Source organism: Magnolia sinica, chromosome 3 (genome assembly GCF_029962835.1).
Source record: "Magnolia sinica isolate HGM2019 chromosome 3, MsV1, whole genome shotgun sequence".
NCBI classification, from domain to species: domain Eukaryota; kingdom Viridiplantae; phylum Streptophyta; class Magnoliopsida; order Magnoliales; family Magnoliaceae; genus Magnolia; species Magnolia sinica.
Genome location: NC_080575.1, coordinates 40,669,063 through 40,689,174, shown reverse-complemented (window position 1 = coordinate 40,689,174; position 20,112 = coordinate 40,669,063). Strand labels below are relative to the sequence as shown.

The 20,112-nt window shown below is 39.1% G+C and overlaps 1 protein-coding gene across 7 annotated transcripts; it reads left to right on the top strand.

The window, feature by feature from the left end:
- Nucleotides 1–491: 491 nt before the first annotated feature.
- LOC131239834 (E3 ubiquitin-protein ligase RGLG2-like) lies at nucleotides 492–18,520 on the top strand. 7 transcript variants are annotated; one of them, XM_058237707.1, is made up of 13 exons: nucleotides 492–633; nucleotides 728–781; nucleotides 1,245–1,630; nucleotides 14,030–14,114; nucleotides 14,186–14,326; nucleotides 14,420–14,533; nucleotides 14,631–14,728; nucleotides 15,822–15,901; nucleotides 16,584–16,689; nucleotides 17,223–17,350; nucleotides 17,456–17,741; nucleotides 17,968–18,024; nucleotides 18,151–18,290. In XM_058237707.1, the coding sequence occupies exons 3-13, from the start codon at nucleotides 1,334–1,336 to the stop codon at nucleotides 18,250–18,252; spliced, it is 1,494 nt and encodes a 497-aa protein (XP_058093690.1). In that variant the 5' UTR covers nucleotides 492–633; nucleotides 728–781; nucleotides 1,245–1,333; the 3' UTR covers nucleotides 18,253–18,290. The 7 variants fall into 7 exon arrangements, with proteins under 7 accessions (XP_058093690.1, XP_058093692.1, XP_058093695.1 ...); XM_058237709.1 differs by having other exon boundaries at nucleotides 728–811; XM_058237712.1 differs by lacking the exons at nucleotides 492–633; nucleotides 18,151–18,290 and adding an exon at nucleotides 18,318–18,520 and having other exon boundaries at nucleotides 640–781.
- The last annotated feature ends 1,592 nt before the right edge of the window (nucleotides 18,521–20,112 follow it).

Below are 20,112 nucleotides of genomic sequence, written 5' to 3'. Positions count from 1 at the left end.
ACGGGCACCAACTTTGAGCATCCACATTGATGTATGGAACTTATCCATGCCATCCATCCATTTTTTCATATCATTTTGGGGGATAAGCCCAAAAATGAGGCAAATCCAATGCTTGAATTATCCACACAACCGGGAGTAGCAGAGGTGATAATAATTCTCACAGTTGAAACTTTTCCAGAGCCTACCTATGATGTTGATTTGCCATCCAACCAATTTATAAAGTTATAACACAAATATCAGCTCCATCTGTAAGAGTTTAATCCCCATTGTGCAGTCCAATTGAGCCTTGGATCTGTTTTTCTATTTTTATTTTTATTTTTTTATTTAAGGTTTATATCTAAAATGATATTAAAAAAAACGGACAGACGTTGTAGATAGGACCCGTACATCATGAAGGCCAGTCAAAGCTGCTGCCCGTTCCCAGTTGGAGACAGGCGGGGTTAGGACGCAATCCGCGTCCCTATACAGGTACCTCTCTAGTTATTTTCTTTCTTTCTCAGCCTTAACAGGGGCTGAGGAAAAACGGTGGATAGCCAGCGCTCGAGGATAATCGAATCCCAGCTAATAAAGAAAAATAAACAGAAACTCTCTCCTTTTTTGGTGGGCGGAAGCTTCCAGGAGACAACGGGAAAAGTAATCCGACTTTCAGATCTTTTTTTAGAGCCATTTTTATCTTCTCCTTCCTTATCAGTCCCTTTTTTTTTTGCCCTTTCCACAGAAAGAACAGTTATCCGTCGATAGATGGCTGAGACGCCGGTGAAACGCCGTTTCCCTTCAGCAGGTATATGCAGAATGGACTCCATATATTTATGTAAGAGTTCTATTTTAAATAGGAAACGTGTGTTTCCATTACTACATGAAATAGGTTTCTATCTTTCGAGAAGGAAGAGTTGTAATTTGACTTTTCTTCTTTGTCATCTCATTTCCTACCATTCAAACCAGAATCCGTTTGCGTTTAGGTTTCTTTTCTCCAGTTGCGTGGACAGTTGCCGCTTTCCTCATCTAAGGCTTTTGGCTGCCTCCAAATCGCAATGCGATGGAAACTTCTTCTTGCCGCTCTTGAGTCGGTCTCCTTTTGAGTCTTTGGATTTATTCCACGTTGATTTTTCTTCTGTCGGTGCATATCCCCTCATATACATACATTCAACCATTTATTATTATTTTTTTTTGGAAGCGGATTTCATTGCAGATTTGAGATTCTTTTGCTGTGATCTGAAGTTGAAAGGTGATTTCTTTCTTTTTAGGTTTCGATTGTTGGACTCTGTGTTTTTGTGACGGAGAGGTATTGCATTTGTTGAGCATTGGAGAATCGGTTCTGTAGATTGTATAATTGATGGGGTCGAGTAGTTCAAAAGCGACGAGTCGATCACGTTCATCTTCATCCTATGGTTCAAGATCTTCTTCGCTGGCTCCTGCATATGCTCAACCATACGAGTATCCAAACTACCAGCCTCCACAACAACATTACCCTCCTCCGTCTCCAAGCTACGCCCACACGAGCGTGGCATCCCATCCGAACTATGCTGCTCCGCCGCCGTCTCAAAGTTACGCCAACACAAGCACGGGATCACGTGACAAATCTCACGGGAGGTATTTGAGGATAGCTGATAACTACAATTCCTTGGAACAGGTATTGAAAATCATCGCGTCTGTTTTGTATGGTGACTCTTTGAACCGTTTACATGTCAACCTATTTATGCATATACGTGGAATTTTATGATCCTCAACCTGAGGATATTCTCAGTTCGTAAAGTGGGTCTGCAGTTATTTCGTCTAGACAATTCGTTTGTGGGGCCCCACCTCAGGTGGCTGTCGCAGAAATCTCCTTGATAGGAACATCCTACCATTTCAACTCGTGTCCTGCAAAATAGATTGTTAATGAGAGAAATACATCAATGATCCCCTTCGTCTGGCAAAAGTGGCTGCTAGGGTCTTCCAATTCGGGGGGAGAAGGGGTTAGGCATGCTTCATCATAGGAAAGATCTTCAATCTATGCAGTACTGGACGTTAGTTCTATAAGGTGGAGATTCCCTATATCTAGACATCGCAAGACAAGATCCGGCAGAGAAAGAACAAGTAGGGCTTTGTTGCAAGGTCAGAAACCTAGGAGATCCTCTAGGTATCACCCATTCCCTTCGAGTTTCTTTATAGCAACAGTGTTGATCATTGGACCTTAGGTTCTACTTCTACATGAACAAAATGAGTGCATTAGGCACTATTCATGTTCTTTTTTTTTTTTGAAGAATCTATTTGCGCTCTGATGCATTGGGACCTACCTCTCTAGACACACTAGTTGTTTTGAGAAGGGCTAATCTTTTTTTTATTTTTTTATTTTATTATTATTATTTTTATCATGAACAAAAAATTAATCAAGTGAAAGTGAGCTTGATTATACCCGTCACGGGTTTGGGCAAACGGCTTCGGTCGTGGGTTTGCTCCCAAACTCCTCGTGGATTACCCGATGTACGTGGTTGGTGGGTGATTGCGTGCATCCGCAGGGAATAGTCTTGCCTTAAAGGGGTGGGGACACCCTGTTGTCATTAAAAAAAAAAAAGTAAGCTTGAGTATGACCAGTTACCTTGTGGAAATTAGAGATGACCGAGAATAGCAACGGATGTGAACCATTGGTAGCTGGTGATGATCGAATGGGAATTTGGTAATCAACATTTTATCATCAACTGTGAAGCAAGTGACAAATTGAAAATAGTCCCTAAATGCAGTTGCAAATTTCAGGTTTGCTAGTTGTACCTTGTACATGTCCTACCTATAATACCCTTACTGCATCCTACCTTTGCTTCAGGTGGGCCTCCAACGTGCAGTTGCGGGGCCTAGAATCAGGCTGGTATTTCTGTTAGGCAGACATTCATCAAAGAATGAACGGTGAATAGAAGACTTTCCAAACGTCAACATTCAACATGCATGCATGGCCCAACCTGATGGATTGGCCTGATCATTGAGACAATGCATCTACATTGTCATTGTGTGGTCTACCAAAAGCAAGAAGTGGAGGCACATGGCATGTAGGTGGGCATTTAGATGTTAGCATGTGGAATTAACAAATCTTTGCACCCCAAAAGTTTTACACCATAATTTATTTTTGCTATGCAATTATTTTTCCTATAAAAAAAGTAACGTAAAAATGGAAGATAAGAATTAGAACAATGGGAATTGTGCCAAACAACAGTCAGTTTGGCTATCTGGAGCTTCCTTCTCCAAATAAACTTGTTAATGAACATGGAGTTATGAGACATTGATGTTGTTATATAGACCCAAAATTGTTTTATTTGATGCCGTAGGATCTGCAAATGATCATTACCTTAGCTGATGGATTGAGTGCGTCTCCTTTGACCTGTATGAGCCTTGGAAAATGATGGGAGAAGGATGAAATGCATGTAATGGGGTGGGACTTATTTGAATCCTTTGAACCTAGTGATCTTTAAAAGTTAACTTCATCTTATGCAAATAATTAGGAGAGATTTACACCCAATACCTGTCTAATTGCGGTTAGCGATTTAATTATTATTTCCATTCTCTGCAATTGTTTTCTAGCACCTCAGGAGATGTCTACATCACTTCTTGAAATTCGTTTCATACTCTTAATTTTAAACTTGTGGAGGTCTCCTCATGTTTGTTTTATATCGACCATCAAAATGGGAATAAGCAAACCCTCAAAGGATCTGTCCTTTTACCAGCAAGGACCCATTAGACTACAACAATGTGGGATGCAGCCAAGGAGTGGGCCCAAACAATTATGAGTGGTTTAGTCCAATGTCTTATCTTTTTTTTTTTGAAAAGAGACAAGAAACTATATTGAGAAAGAAAAGGATTACAAAAGAGGAGCTTGGCCTGCTGAGATAGCGGGCCAAGACTTCCTAAGAAAACAAAAGCGTATTACAATCGGTGGAGGAATGAGAAGAGGTGGCCCATTCCACTATCAAATAATGGATTCTTCTCACTACAAACCCTACATCATGCAACTCCCCATTGAAGCATCTCCCGTTCCTCTCTTCCCATGTCGCCCACCAGGTAGCTGCTAAGGAGATTCTCCGGACTTGGTCTTCTTACCGAAATCTGAACCATGCCAGGCTTTGAGTAAACTGCCTGCGGAATTTCTTGGTCTTCTTACCGAAATCTGAACCATGCCAGGCTTTGAGTAAACTGCCTGCGGAATTTGGGAGAACCCATGAAACTTTGAACCAAGAATGGCCAGATCTGGTTGATAAAGGGACAGTGGGCGAAAAGGTGGTCCACTATTTCAGCCTCCCCCATACAACACAAGCATATGTTTGTGATGTACATACCTCTTTTCCTTAGATTATCAACCTTCGGGACTTTCCTAGTGCTAACCAGCCACACAAACACTGCGATCTTTGGAGGGAGCCTGTGTTTCCAAACCTTGTTTGAAGGAGGATCTTCTAGAGCATTGATGTTCTTGTGGATGCAGTTATAGAATGACTTCACTGAGAAGGTACCCTTTTTGTCAAATCTCCAAATCAGTCTGTCGCTGTCTTGCTGATCTTGGCTTTTGTTGTTGAGGAGAGAAAGGAGGGCCGCCAGCTCCTTGATTTCGTTATTGAGAAGATTTCTTCTACAAGGAATGTTCCAGACTTTCTCCGTACTGGAGGGGGAGTAGCTTTCAGCTGCCAAGATAAGATGGTTAGGAGCCAGCCGAAATATGTTTGGAAAGGCTTCTTTTAAAGGAGCTTCTCCTACCCAGAGATCCTCCCAGAAAAATATGTTGTTACCTTTGCCCATTGAGAAGCGAATGCCCTTTAGAATTTCCTGTTTCGTCTTGAGATTCCATAGGGACGAAGCTTTGTAGGTGGCTGAATCTCTGGTCCACCAATAATGCAGGGGCATTTTCACATCAGGCTCGAGTGGAGTAGCCCGTGGGAAGCGGTCCCATATCGGTATCGGTTGGCGTAACGGTGACCTCCAAAACCGATACGGATACGGGGTAGTAACGGCGATACGGGGGCGTAACGGCCCGTAACGGCGTAAAATTTTTTTTTTTTGCCAAAAAAATATAAAAAAATATGTATTAAATCCGGAATATTCTAAGCATTCCAAATATGCATTCATTTATAATTTGGAACATGTTTATAGTGGTGTAACGGTCCACTCTTTGGTGAGAAGCTGTATCGGACTGTCTGATTAATTTTTGAACCAGGTAACCTGAATTTATATGTATTAGTGGACATTTATTGGATAGTGAATCATGAAAAAAATCAAAAGGCCCTATTTTAAAAAATAAGCGTACACCAAATGACAATTTAAAACTATTCAAATAATTTGATTTTGGCATTGTGAGTTAGCAATTGTAGTTTATAATTTAATTGGTAAATTTTAAGTTAATATGTCTTTGGTACAATTTTTTAAGGGCTCGAATTCGGTGGGGATATTTGTTATATCTAAACCGTCCATTCATTTGACGAGATCGTCTTAAGGTGACACGAAAAATAATACTGATCTAAACGCCTACCATTGAAAACGTTTTTGGGATCACGTAACTTTTAGATCAATATGAAACTTGTTCTTCCTTTTTGAGAATTATTGTCCATTTGCTATTTTTGGTGTGGAGTGATACGATTCATTTTTAGCTAATGTAGATGAAGCCTACTGGGCCTATAAAACTTTGATCTCCCGTAAGAGAGAGAGAGAGAGAGAGAGAGAGAGAGAGAGGAGGAGGAGGAGGAGGAGGAGGTAAAGGTCCACATTCTACCCAAACATGTGCCTCCCATGATAACGGTACCGACTTACCATACGTAACCGTTTTGGGACACCCTGTTTGGGGCCCACGAGGGGGGTTCGGCCGAGGTCCTAACCCATGAGATGTGGGGCCTGTGCTAGGAGATAGAGGGATTAATTAGCCATACTCTAACAGTTCGAGCTTTTAGAGCAAGTGGTTAATTGTCCTGCATCAACCAACCTCCAGCAGATATCTTGTATTTACATTTGATCAAAGTGATCAATGTCTTATTTTTTAAAACTATTTATGAAGAAAAATAAAGAATCTTTGGTGCAGTTCTCAGCTTTAACTTGAAAAGTATTACGAATACTCACTACATGAAGGCAAGACTCTGATTTTTAAAGTACTTGAAAAGATATTAAAAGATTGACGAAATTGACTTCATTGTATAAACTCTTTGTTTGTTAAGTGGGATTTGGACTTCAGATGAAAATTGATCCAAGGACTTCCAAAATGATTGATGCTAGGTGTCATTCATGTTCAACTTGATCCTACTCATCAAACATCTCATTGTCATAGGTGGTCTACCATCTATGGTTGGCATACTCTTAGCTCTACCGAACCAAATGAGTGATTGGAGCCTTATCACCTATTTTCGGAAAAAAAGAGGCTTTGATGGATTTTGTATCTATTCCCCTTCAGTTTCTCCAAAATTATTCTCGTTGTTTCTGATAAAATAGGATTCACTATAGTAGTGCTCCATTAATGATATATAAACTTTTTTTTTTTTGATACATTAACTTTTTTTTTTTTTGGGATAATGGGGAAGGTTTTGGTATTTTTAATAAAGAAATAATGACATATGTAAAGCCATTCTAGGGGTAATTAATTGCAAAGGTTGAGTGGTAATCAATCTTTGGCTGAGAATAATTAGGCTTTGGAATTGTTTTCCCTGGTTAGATATGCATTATAAAAGCACTCTCTTGTTAATGCTATTAATATAATTTTTTGCTGAAATTTGTTAGAATAGAAAGTTCTCATCATTGGTGTGATTCCATCAATTCTAAGAGGTAAATCTTGGATTGGTTTGTCAAGTATCTCCCTAGTCTGCACCATTCTGCAGTCTCTCCTCCATTTTCCAATTGGCACTGGAGGAAGGCTCATATCTCATATGCTGAAGGAATGATTGATTTACTCTTTGACAGCCATCTAGTTCAAATTTGCATGTTTGTGTGATGATGATCAATTGTATGTTTTCGTTCAGTCCTGCTCCTGCAACCAACAATAACTTATTGCTGAAAATTTTTAGAATAGAAAGTTTTTTGTCATTGATGTGATTTTGTCAATTCTAAGAGGTAAAGGCTCGTATCTAATGTGCTGAAGGAATGATTGATTTACTCTTTGACAGCCATCTAGTTCAAATCTGCATGTTTGTGTTGATGTTGATCAATTGTATGCACTTCACTAAGTTCTGCAACCAACAGGTAGCAATCATGCTAGACATACCTGGGATAGAACAAACTTTCTTGACATGTGTTGCCAATGAGATCCTCATGGCATGTTTAGGATGGTGATTGTTTTTTTTTTCCCCCCTCCTTTCTAAATATGATTTCATATAAATAATGTACAATTTGTTTTACCGGTAATGTAAGTAATCCATAAATTGATAGTTTATTTTACAGAACATCTTTTTGAAACCATTTTAGTGTGTGAAATTTAATTAATACAAATTTAAGTTACAGATTTGAAGATGTCTCCTTCACCAAGGTAATAAAATCCAAACTTTCTATCAGTTTTGGAACTGAAACCCATTTAATACAAACTTATTTTCATTAGAGGGCGAGTGCCATCTTCTTTGGACATCTCCTCAGATATTTCAAATAAATAAATAACTCAGTATCATTATCTTTGTTAGTCTGTTTTCTTTATTCTTTTTCCTTCTATTCATCTGGATATCTTATGAAGTCTCAACAAGGTAGTGAAGTCTGAAGACTGCAAAACCTTTGATTTGGATTCATAATTAGGGATTAGGAATCATTTCAACTGATCATAATGCAAGTGGTTAGTCACAACCTTGGAGATACCTAATGTTGTGATATGTTTTCTCATTAAATCCAATTTGTAGGTCCCCAATGGTTTAATTATGGTTGTTCATTGCTATTAGTTGAGAGTGGTGTTTTGAATAGCGAGTAGCATGTAGCGTAGAGTTCACTCTCTTAAAGCATAAGGAGTAAGTTACATAGTGTGTAGGTTACACTTGGTTGTGCCAAATATCATGAAATCTCATTATATTTTGCACCAAATTAGACTGACTAATAATAAAATTTCATGATATATGGTTGAACCAATACAACCTAAAATAATAAGAAAAGCAGGGCAAAGATTAACTATAAAGATGAAGAAAGAGCAAGATAACTGATTAGATATTGTTATTTTTATTATTTTACTAAAATCGCTGAAAAGTTTAGCTATATTTTATTGAAAAATAGAAAAGTGCAACAAATCATTGAAAACATTAATTGATTTTTGTTTTAGTGAAAAATAACTTGTAGGGTAAGCTATGTAGCGTGTAGCGTAGCTTATGTAGTGTGCAATGTATGTAAATTAGGCTACCAGTGACTTAAGCTATTTTCATGAGGTACATAGCATTAAGTCTAAGCTAAGCTACGTAGTGTAAGCCGGTGTTCGAAATATCGATATCACGTTACGTATCGCACCCTTGGGATACCGATACATATCAGTTATCACAAGGGATATATCAGTTGTATTGCATAATGAATCGATGTTGTTGGAAACATCGGGAAACATTGGGAAATTTGTTGAATTTTTCAATGAAACTTCAGTGATTGTTAAAAAAGGCATCAATACACACTTATAAATCAGAACATTACAAAAAACAAGTGCACATAACTGGTTTTCTTTGTGGGCCTAACCTATGCGTTGTCTGACCAAATTGATGTAAGTATATTCGAACTCCATTCATATAATTTATAAATGTAAGAAGACGTGTGGAAACACAAGTAATACATTCAAAAGCAAAAGAAGAATCAATAGATCAGGTTACATACATGTTTGATTTTATGTTTGGACATAAAGATTCCAACCGATTTGTGAGAAATTGAGAAATTTTGATTTTTTTCTATTTTCTGCAACTCGGCCTATCTCTTCCAAATCTTGAAATCGAAGCTCCCAATACAAAATTTTCATGCAAAACATGAAAAATCATAGATTTGTAACAATTTGATACTGATTTAACATGATTTATAGAAAAAAAAAAAAATCGAAAATAGAAAATGCTCACCAGATCGCACATGTGGGATATATCCCACTACTTTTGTGTTTTGTATCGCACAGGTGGGATACAAGATATATTGTGGGATATATCAGCCGATATCATTGATACTTAAAACACTGGTGTTAAGCTATGCAAAGCACTAGTTGAGAAACTCAATCTAGCTCCAACCTGCCATCGCTCCCTGTTTATCTCATCATATCTTTCATTGCTCAAAGAAGATGCATCCATCACCACTGTTCACCGTGAGTGCTCGTTGACAGTGACACTCATTTTGTTCATCCTTGCTATAGTTTCTCAGCATTCTTATCAGTTCTTTGTCACTGATCAAGAATGGTGAAGAAACCTATTTTATCTTTTTCATTGGTGTTGCCACAGTCACCCTAGAAAATATGACCTTTCAAAATTTCAATCATTGTCCCCGTTGCTTGTCCACTCTGGTAACAGGTTGCCCACTGTTGCTGTTACCTATTAGCTCTACCGGCAAGTAAAAAATGCAATGAAGGGTTTGAGAAAAACTTTTGTAGATGGAAGAAAAGCAATTCTCTGTTAGATTTTCCATTCTATAAGTTGTGCTTTAAGGAAGCTTCTTGGAGAAGAAATATTGCCCTTCATGCTAGCCAAAAGGGTGACAAAGCTTGTTGAAGAAGCTGGCTTCAATCGAGCTGAGATGTCAAGCTAAGTTGGATTGGTAGCTTAGATGAGGTGCTTAGTAGAGCTGAATCATTTTGCCAATTTGAGTCATCAAGCTGACACAAGCTGTGAGGCAATTTTCTTCCCACCACAGTCACCTAGAATTTGATTTGTGTGCAATAAGAGCCAACATACTAAACAAATCGATGCATGCACTGCGACGGCAATTAACAAGAGATATGAAGCAACATCTGCACATGGATCGACAAATACTCGGGCTCATGTAAAAGTAGGGCATGTGGTGGTCATCTTAGCATTCTTGTCCAATGGATGTGAGTTTAGACAATGCCTTGAGAAGAGCAGCAACATAAATATTTTAGTTTATTTTATTTTTCTTGTTGATAAATCAACCCCTAAGCATCAAAGCTTGGGTATATCAACTCCACTTTTCCTAGGATCCTGAACCCAACTTTGACTTGCCACTTGATCTTTGCTAAGTTTTGGGTGTCAGCTGCCAAGGAGAAGATGAACCAGATAAAGTTCCGAGTGAAGATGATTTGATCTTTTCTATTCATTGGAAAATCAAGAATCATAATTCCATTTAGTCTATCCCTGTATGTGACAGTTATACTCCTGGTGTTGTAGCCTCACCTAAATGGTGGATGTAAATAGTTTCTAGAATAGCCTGTGTTACTCAAAGTAGGTTCAGGTATCAAGTATTGCAAGTATTGGGTTTGGTGGAACCTTGAATTCCAAATTCTCTGGGTACAGTTACAGTAAAGATCGGTTAATGCTCATAGGTCTAATCATGTTGAATACTTCATGAGGTAGCAGGATCAACGCAAACAAAGTCTGGAATTTTATGGACCACTTAGAAACCAAATAGTTCCACCACAGACCATACGGGTTGGAAAAAAAATCAAAGTAGTGGACTGTTGGTATGAACCAAACAGTCTAGCAGCACATGCTAACAGAAGATCTAGTGATGCATAAATCATGCAATGCATGCGTAAGAGTAAGATCAGCAACTGCAGGGACAAATTTTCTTTTTCTCATAAATAAACCCATTGCTATAATTCTTTAAAAAAAAAATTATAAAACTAAAAAAATAAAACCCATTGCTTTGTATGTGTTCGCCATCTTTTTGTAGGTTGCATTCGAACAGAAGTTTCTAAAGATAATGTGTCTCTGCCATCTATTTCTAAGTTGGTACTATCAAATTTCTCAATAGCTCCTCTATAAAAGGAAATGAGAATATCTAGAATTTTATACTACGAAAACTGCAAGGCTTCTTTCCTGACAAGCTGTATACATAGCTGTAACATTGTAGATTGTGGTTATGGTTTAAACAAACCCAGTTTAAAGCTGCCTATTCCATAAATAGGACCAGAAACTGTATGTTTCTACCAGAATTATTGTACAGTTGCTGTATCTGCAGGGATAGCTGTCAAAACTGCCAAAAAAAAAAAAGAAAAAAAGAGAAGGGAACCAGCTACTGCATTGTGGAGAATAGAAGCTGAACTTCTAAAATAGATAACTGGCTGTTCAATTTACATGCATGGGTCTTAACACGATCCACCCGCTTCACACGGGCTGCCCACCCTGAGTGTGCCTCTGCCCACCCCACTCGAGCCCAGTGTGAAAATGCCCATCCATTAATCACCCCCGGTGAGAAGTCTTGAACACGAGACCCCCCCGCTCTAATACTACTTTGATGCAGGACAACTAACCACTTGCCCTAAAAGTTCAAACTGATAGAGTGTGGCGAATCAATCCCTTTATCTCATAGCCCATGCCCCACTTCACATGAGCCCACTTCACATGGGTCTCGCCTCACGCGAGCCACCCGCCTCACACGGGCTGCCCACCCCTAGCGTGCCCCTACTTCACACATGCCAACCCACTCGAGCCATTTGTGAAAATGCCCCTCCATTAAATTTTAAGATTTTAAAATCCTTGTAGATCTGGATTTCAAGTCTTGTGAATGGGATACTTTATGCCTTTACTTCAGTCCATGTTTCAGAGCATGTGAATGGGATACTTCACTGTTAGAAGGATTCAAGTTTTACAGAATGATGCTTTCCTGAAGCCAATCTGATTGTTTCGATCATCCAACATTCAAAGAAGTTCTGACCGGCCAAGCACCTGCCTAACCACAAACATGTAGTTCTATTTTCAAAGGGATTGATTGCCTTGTTTTTTAGGGACCTACTTCGTGTAGGAGATGCTTTAGTTGGAGCTTTTCCTTTACTCACTACTGCAGGTCGTGTGATCTGGTCTTGAGGAACTCCTATTTCTGCAACTGAGAGATCAAGCAATAACCATTCTCTCATATGTATGGGAGTCTGCTTTGATCCAATCCTTCATATGGAACTCACAAATGGCCACTCATTAGCAATGTGTTCATCCAGTCTCTACAGTCACGAGCTTTAATGGCTCTGGCTTGATTGCTCTCATCTCGTAGATTTCTTCTATCTGTTTTTGTAGACTTGGTGTAAACAGTCATCAAGCCATCAACATATATAACTGATCAGGAATGAACCCTAGTGATCTTGGATAGACAAAGTTCGTAGAAACTCCATGAACCCGTGGTCTATGTTGTGAGTACTGGCGGTTTGAGAGAAGTTATCACTCATGGCTATCTCATCAGCCATTGGAAAAGTCATAGGGTAATCACATTCTCCTCGATGTTGATGGGAATAATCTGCTCAACCAAGGGCCAAATAGACCATTAGAGTTGACTTAGAAGAGTCATGCATCATGGTAGCCTTGGGAGGAAATTGGCGCGTATGTCCTGGGAGGGAGCGAAGGGGAATGATGATTACCAGAAATGGGGGAGGAAGATTCGCACGGAAGTCTGAAGACACGGCAGAAGACTCTTTGAGCTAGTTTCACATGGTCAAATGACCATAATAAAAGTTGAAGGTTCTTCTTGAGAAGGACACATTTGTTTCATCATTCCCGAGCCATATGTACTTATGGAATAACTTCCAGCCTTAGATGTAATGAAGAGGTGGAGACTCTGCACTCCGCATGTTCAAATGCTCATGAGAAGAAGGTTTCATTGTAGCTGCTGCCTGAAATCGATTATCCTCTATCAATTGCAAATCCGAGAGGCATGCCGCCTTCACTTATAGGAAGGCAAACGGTCTGCTGCCCATACTGCAATTGCAAATGGCATGAAAAGTATTCAGAAGCCTGCTCATGATCTGGATATGGCGACTACATGGAAGTAGATATTGCTAAGGTTCCACTGGAGCTCCTCCATCCACTCTCCCATGCTTCTCAATAGGCCAGTTAGGCCTTGTGAATGGAATTTGTCCTCCTGACAAGGTTAACCAGATAAGACTTGCCTACATATTGTTCAAATTGGATAGGCAGAGTAACGCCAAACTGTCCTCAGCTGGCAGGTCTGCAATTTCTGAATGGATATAGGCAAGTCCATTTCACTTCATACAGTGGGCCATGTAAGGCTCAGAATGAGTCCCGGTCTCATCCGTAAGGGTCCAATTTGGCTGAATAATGGGTAGTGCCAAACTTGTTTGAAGTTGCCATCCCTGTCCAGTCTATTAGTCCTCAAGGCTCAAAGTTTCTACTATGAAAATCTGGTCACCTGAGGCTGTTATGTTTCTTTAGCCACGGGCTTTAGGCTTGGCAGTGAACGAGGCAACTTTATGTACACCAAAGGTGCACTAACAATCTTGGGCCACTTTTGGTCCTTTCGCAGCTGCAAATGACGGTTGATCAGTAACATGAAGCTGTTGATGCAGAACACAATCTCTGCTACTTGGTACCAAGCACCAATGTCCCACTTTACTTGATGAACTGTTTCAAGCATGTTATATCATTCATAATCAGTTGTATAAGCACCAAGAAAACTGGAAAACAGTCCTTTCCAGTGGTTGCAGTCAAGGCAATTGCTCTGAGAATTTGCTAACAAGTTGGCATGCTGTGTCTGGCTTTTGATTGTGACAGTAATGAACTGGGAAAAAAGTTTGCTAGAATTTGTTGTAAACTTGGTCAGTAAAAGAAAATTCTATATAATAATTTGAAATTGTGTATGGAACTCTCACGGGAAGCATATCAGCATTTGTTTAAATACTTTGGTGCTGATCTGAGTGGTTACAAACTGTTGATTCATTAGGAATTAGGCTGTTGCAAACCATGTCAAGTACTTAATCTTGCCTATTATGTGTCGACTCATTAGGCATCAGGCCTTTTCTCGTGACTCTTGTCCATTTGATAATGTTTAGAATCTCTTTTTATATGTTTGTCTGCTGATGTTTTACTAGTTGTAGATTGTGACTAAATGGTTTTACTGGCAATAAATTAATACCAATCATAGTAAGGAAACCATTTTTATTTTTTCAACGATTACTGGAATCATGAGAATGATCAACGCTACACATTCACAGGTGACTGAGGCTCTTGCACATGCTGGCCTTGAGTCTTCCAATCTCATTGTTGGTATTGACTTCACAAAGAGCAACGAGTGGACAGGTTCGCCTTCATCTATGTGCTCTAAAATTTTATTCTAGTTTACTACATGCTTAACTTATTGCATGTTCCAGGTAATAGATCATTCAACCGCCGGTGCCTGCATCACATTGGAGACACTCAAAATCCCTACGAACAAGCAATTTCTATTATTGGAAGAACCTTGTCTGCTTTTGATGAGGATAACTTGATCCCCTGTTTTGGATTTGGAGATGGTAGTTTCTTTTGAAGTGATTTGTTAAATTAATTATTTTAAAGAGATTTTTTCTCGATTTTGGAGATGATGAGTACCTTCTGTATTTTGGCAGCATCGACTCATGATCAAGATGTCTTCAGTTTCTACCCAGATGATAGACTTTGTAATGGATTTGAGGAAGCACTGATGCGGTACAGAGAAATAGTTCCGCATCTGCGCCTGGCTGGTTGTTATTCACTCTTTGTTGCTTTATTCTTTTTTTAGGATTCTCCAATGAGCTAGTCAGTGATATAACTCGTGATTTTATTGCTTTCCTGTGGCAGGACCGACATCATTTGCCCCGATCATTGAAATGGCTATGACCATTGTGGAGCAGAGTGGTGGGCAGTACCATGTTTTGTTGATAATTGCTGATGGGCAGGTATTATCTTTGGCCCAGTTTGTCCTAGTTACCTAAGGAACAATTCTGTTGGAGGGGATGTTAGAAGTCTCAATCATGGGAAATGCATAGAAAATTAATGCAGGAGTGAAAGCTGTGTTAAAAAAGAGATATTGGAAATTAGGAATAAGGAATCACCAAAGTGTCTTTCTTTCTTTCTTTCTTTCTGCTTCTTTTTTTTTTTTTTTTAAATAAAAAATAAAAAAATTATTATTATTATTTTTTAAATTTTTTTAAATTTTTAAATTTTTTATTTATGAGAATGGCGACTTTACTAAAAAGGGCAAGCATGCCACACCAAAAGTGAAACCAAAAAAGAAAAGAAAAAGAAAAGGAAAGGACTAATTAAAATATAATTTAATTGATTAATCAATATGGAAATAGCTATACCATGGCCCAATGATATCTCCCTGGTTCCACCCCTTTTCTTTGTCCCTTGTCAAAGTGGAAATGCTAACTCGGGATGTGCACCCTGGCCCGAATCATGTCATTTGGAATGAGAGAGGCATGAGAGATCTCCTTGGCTCCACTTTTTTTCCCCCCTTCTCAAAGTCGAAATACTAACATGAGATGTGCACCCTGGCCCAAATCTTGTCAATTGGAATGAGAGAGACATGAGAGAGATTGAACTTGGAAGGAAATACTAAAAAATCAAGGAAGTAAAAGCCAAAGTAGAAAACTTGCTAGGCCTGTTAATTTGAAGAACTGAAATAATAGCTGGAAATGTCATTTAATAGCACATGTTGGTCAATTAAGTACTGAAAAACTTGACTCTGCCAATAAGAGAAAGCTCTTAGCTGTATTTGGGTGCGAAAGTGGACGGAATTGATGGAAATTATGGTTTGGTTATTCCACTTTACTAGGTGAATAAGTGCAATTCACTTAAATAGTTCATCCTATCGCATTGCTTATCTGATTATGCAATTATAATCCATGTTCCTGCTAAGCATACAATAGATCTTACTACAAAAATGCACGTGGATTTCCTAATTCCTACTATGGTTTGGTCAATCGTTTTGGTTATGGCAGTCACTTTAAAGCTTATATCTCATAACCTTCATGGTTGATGGTGTAGGTCACAAGAAGTGTAGATACTGAGCATGGTCGTTTAAGTCCGCAGGAGCAAAAAACAGTTGATGCTATTGTAAGAGCAAGGTATTCTTGGTTCTTAATCTCTCTCTCTCTCTCTCTCTCTCTCTCTCTCTCTATATATATATATATATATATATGGATTTTTACTGCAAAGTTCCTCCAAGAATTGGATTTTACCAATTAGTGCCTGGACAATTTGAAATTACATTTTTTGTGAGATGAAATTACTAAGATGCCCTCATTTTTTTTTCTCTAAAAGTAGTGAAAGTTGAGACTTGTGGGCTCTGCACGGTAATGTGTATAACATCCAACCCCTCCGACGTATGCACCCCACAATGCTGATAGCACAAACAAAACATCAGGCCAATCAGATCATTGGATGGGCTACAGTTGAGTTGGGATATTTTGAATGGTGTACATTATTGTTTATGTATTGGCCCACCTTATGATTAATCTGCCATATTTTTGGTTTGTCTAATAATTATGTTGGTTTGCATTTTTTGGATGGGTTTGGATGTGAGACACACCACGTGGGCCCCACAATTCTCCATTCTCCACTTTGTTATTAAAAAACATAAAAGAGGACAGTAATGTAATTTCTCATCTGAAAAAGCCCCGCCTGGGACTATAGGTTCCTAGAAGCACTATTTGGTAAAATCCGATTTGGGAGGAATTTTGCTGAAAAAATCCTTTTTTTTTTTTTTTTTTTGTGAATCTGCATACTTACCTTCTTATTTTGTTGCAGTGAGTATCCACTGTCAATTATTTTAGTTGGAGTTGGGGATGGACCCTGGGACATGATGAGGGAATTCGACGATAACATTCCTTCTCGGGCATTTGATAACTTCCAGGTAAGAAATGCAGAGTGCATTGAAGCTATCTGCTGGCTGTTTATATATATATATATATATATATATATATATATATATATATATATATATATAGAGTCATGCTCCCCTGCGCACCTACGCACGTGTGCACCTTTGCACACGTGTCATGGGTGTCTAATCTGAACGGTCCATGTGATGCGGAATCCCATGAAAACCCCTGTGACAAATTTTCACCCTGATCTAAAATTCTGGTGGGCCATAGCAAAGAGAAATGCAAATCAAGGGAGGAAACTGTTTTCATTTTTCATGGCCCATCAAAGTTTTAGAGAAAAGTAAAACTTGGTCCCGGGGGGTTTCACGAGGTGCTGCTTCACATGAACGGTTCAGATTTTGGATCCACATCACGTATGATGGGTTCTCAAAAAAGTTCGTATGTAGTACGTACGAACTGGTTCGCAGGTGAGCATTTCCGTGTGTGTGTGTGTATATATATATATATATCATGTTTCAAATCAGCCAAAAGCTTAATTGGGAAAATTGATTCTGTGTTCCAGTTCGTGAATTTCACAGAGATAATGTCGAAGAATATGCCAATATCCCGGAAAGAGACTGAGTTTGCACTCGCTGCACTGATGGAGATACCTTCACAGTATAAAGCAACAATAGAGCTTAACATCTTGGGGTAATAACACCACTCTCATACATGATTGTCGGTCTTTGGCATGACTACATATTCCGAGGCTCAAGTTGACCTCTGTTCATTATTTTCTCCTTTGTGGTCAAGCAGTCGTAAGAAGGGGAAGGCTTCAGATTGGGTCCCTCTCCCCCCACCACCTCTTGGAAGTCATGGTGCATATTCTTTCAACTCGAAGCCTTCCCGTCCCAGCAGTTGCCAGCCAAGTTCGCCTCCTTACCCTGAACACAGTTCATCCATGCGGACATCTCCTTACCCTGAACACACTTCATCCATGCGGACATCTCCTTACCCTGAACACAAGTCATCGACATCTCCTTACCATGAACACACTCCTGCAAGCTCAGCTCCACCTGCAAGTGCTTCGTGGGACAACCAGGTTGGCCTTTCCCTCGATTATTAAATTTGGGTTGCCCTTTTGTTTCATATATTTATTGCAGGTTAGCAAAAAACAGAAACAGAAAGAAAAGAAAAACATTCTACTCGTCATCAAATAAATAAATAAAAAAAGAAGAAAGGAAAAGAAAAGAAAAGAAAGAAAAGAAAAAGAAGATCAACCCTTGAAGATCTGTAAGCTGATCACTTTTTTGTTCCTCATTGGACAGGTTTGCCCTATTTGCCTTACTAACCCCAAAGACATGGCCTTTGGTTGCGGCCATCAGGTAAATTTTCAAGGCTTCATGCCTTTAGCTCCTGTTACCAGTCATCTATTTTACACCACATTCACCTAAATCAGTGAGGATTGTCTGCCCGCTATGTAACAACATTTCTACTTTTGGTGGTGTCAGAAACTTTCTCTTCAGACATATATCTCACTGCTATTAGGAATAGAACTCTGCCACTCACATCAGACTCTTACTCCAATGCATCTACGCTCGCTTTGGATCTGAAATCTTTTATCCATTTCCATATCCAAGCTGAGGGGGTTTTGAGAAGTTTGAAATTGGTTTTGCAGACATGCTGTGAGTGTGGAGACAGCCTTCAATCATGCCCCATATGCCGGAGCCCAATTGTCACCAGAATAAAGCTCTATTGAAAAAGACAAAAGCGCTCCCTCCCCTTCTTAGTGAAGGTCGGGTCGATCTTGTACTCCCTTTTGCTCTTTCATCTTGTCCAGGTTTGCCTTTGAATGTTGAAATTCTTTGTAATTTGATCTTGCACAGATTGAGAATTGGATTACACTTCTTTTGTACATTCCTCGAGTTATTTTAAAATTCTTTTTGAACGTGTAACAATGGTTCTAGTAGGGACATTTATTTCTTTTTGGAGCTCAACCTGATATTTTCTATTCTGCCCCAGTTTCAAACCAACGCTTTTCATGGCTACAAAGAATTTATTATTATTATTTTTTTTCCCGCATTGTAACAATGAAAGAAATGCTGTGGAATGTTTAAAAAAAAATGCTGTATGGGTACCCTCACATGCCTATGCATGCATGTGTTGGACATATCCTAGTCGCCCATCAGGTGGACATGAACATCTAGATGAGATGACCCAGAAGGCAGGCTGGTCAACAGCTTGATCAGGTACATGCACTGCACTTGTGGCACAGTGGACGATTTTAAAATAATTGCCAGCCCCGCACATTCAATGGGGTGGTGGCGTGGCTGGATGAGCCTCGTTTCCTGATTTTGAGGCTGAGCCTCCGAATGTGTTGGTCAAACCTGATTTATGAGAGGTTCTGCACGCAAAGGCCATGAGTGGGCCGGAAAATTTCCATCGAACCGTATCTGGTCATCATGTCCTTCGGACTTAAGTAGTTAGTTGATGGTAAGGATCTACCTATTCATGCCTATATATATATATATATATATATATATATATATATATATATATATATATATATATATATATATATATATGAAAAGTTTCTATACGGTTGAGCTCATGGGAACTCCCCATGAGGTCGAGCTGTGTGGGCCCCACCATGATGTATGGGCATTTGATGGGTCCCCTTTAAATTATGGGATATCCCAAAAATCAGCCGTATATGGAATTCCGGTGGGCCATACCATCTAAAATCATGTGAAGACATGCCTAAAACATATAAAAGCACTTGGTGGGATATCCTGAAAATCAGCCGTGTATATATATATTATTATTTTTACTGTGAAATTCTCCAGGGAATTGGATTTTTCCAAATAGTGTGTATGCTAACCGATATTCTGGGGCAGTGCTTTTAAGAGTAAAATTTCCTGACTGCCCTTTGCTTTTTCTTTACCCGTTCAACATATGCACACCGACATTATTGTTAGACGAGCCAAAAATTTGGCACATCCAATCAGGTGGGTCAATTCATAAAGTATACAAGTGTTGCCCATCTGATAATCTGATTAACCTGATGTTTTGTTCATGTCATCACCGTGGGTTGGTGCATATGTTTGATGGGTTGAATGGGTTGGATGTTATGCACATGCCACATGTGCCTACAAGTCTTGAGTTTAAGTTTCCTTAAAAGAAAATTTACTGAGGCATTATTAGGTAATATATAGATTCCTTGGGAATTTTGTGATAAAAATCCCTATTTTTTTGAATACTTTATTAATTGTAAAAAAATTGAATTTATTAAAGGGCTTGTCAACCCAAAGCATCCGGTGCTCTCCAGACCAGAAAACGTGTTTGATGAGGAAAACATGGTACACGGCCCACTTCTTCGTAATCGCAACAACAGATACCGTTCTTCAATTCTAAGGCCATCGTCCTATTGTGTTCCACTGTAGATGGACTACTTGAGAGTCTCCAAGATAGAA

Coding starts and splice junctions, on each gene's coding strand:
- LOC131239834 (XM_058237707.1), top strand. CDS start 1,334: ATGGGGTCGAGTAGTTCAAAAGCGACGAGTCGATCACGTTCATCTTCA. Junction 14,729..15,821: donor TGATAATTGCTGATGGGCAG/GTATTATCTTTG, acceptor TTGATGGTGTAG/GTCACAAGAAGTGTAGATAC. Junction 16,690..17,222: donor GGGCATTTGATAACTTCCAG/GTAAGAAATGCA, acceptor TCTGTGTTCCAG/TTCGTGAATTTCACAGAGAT.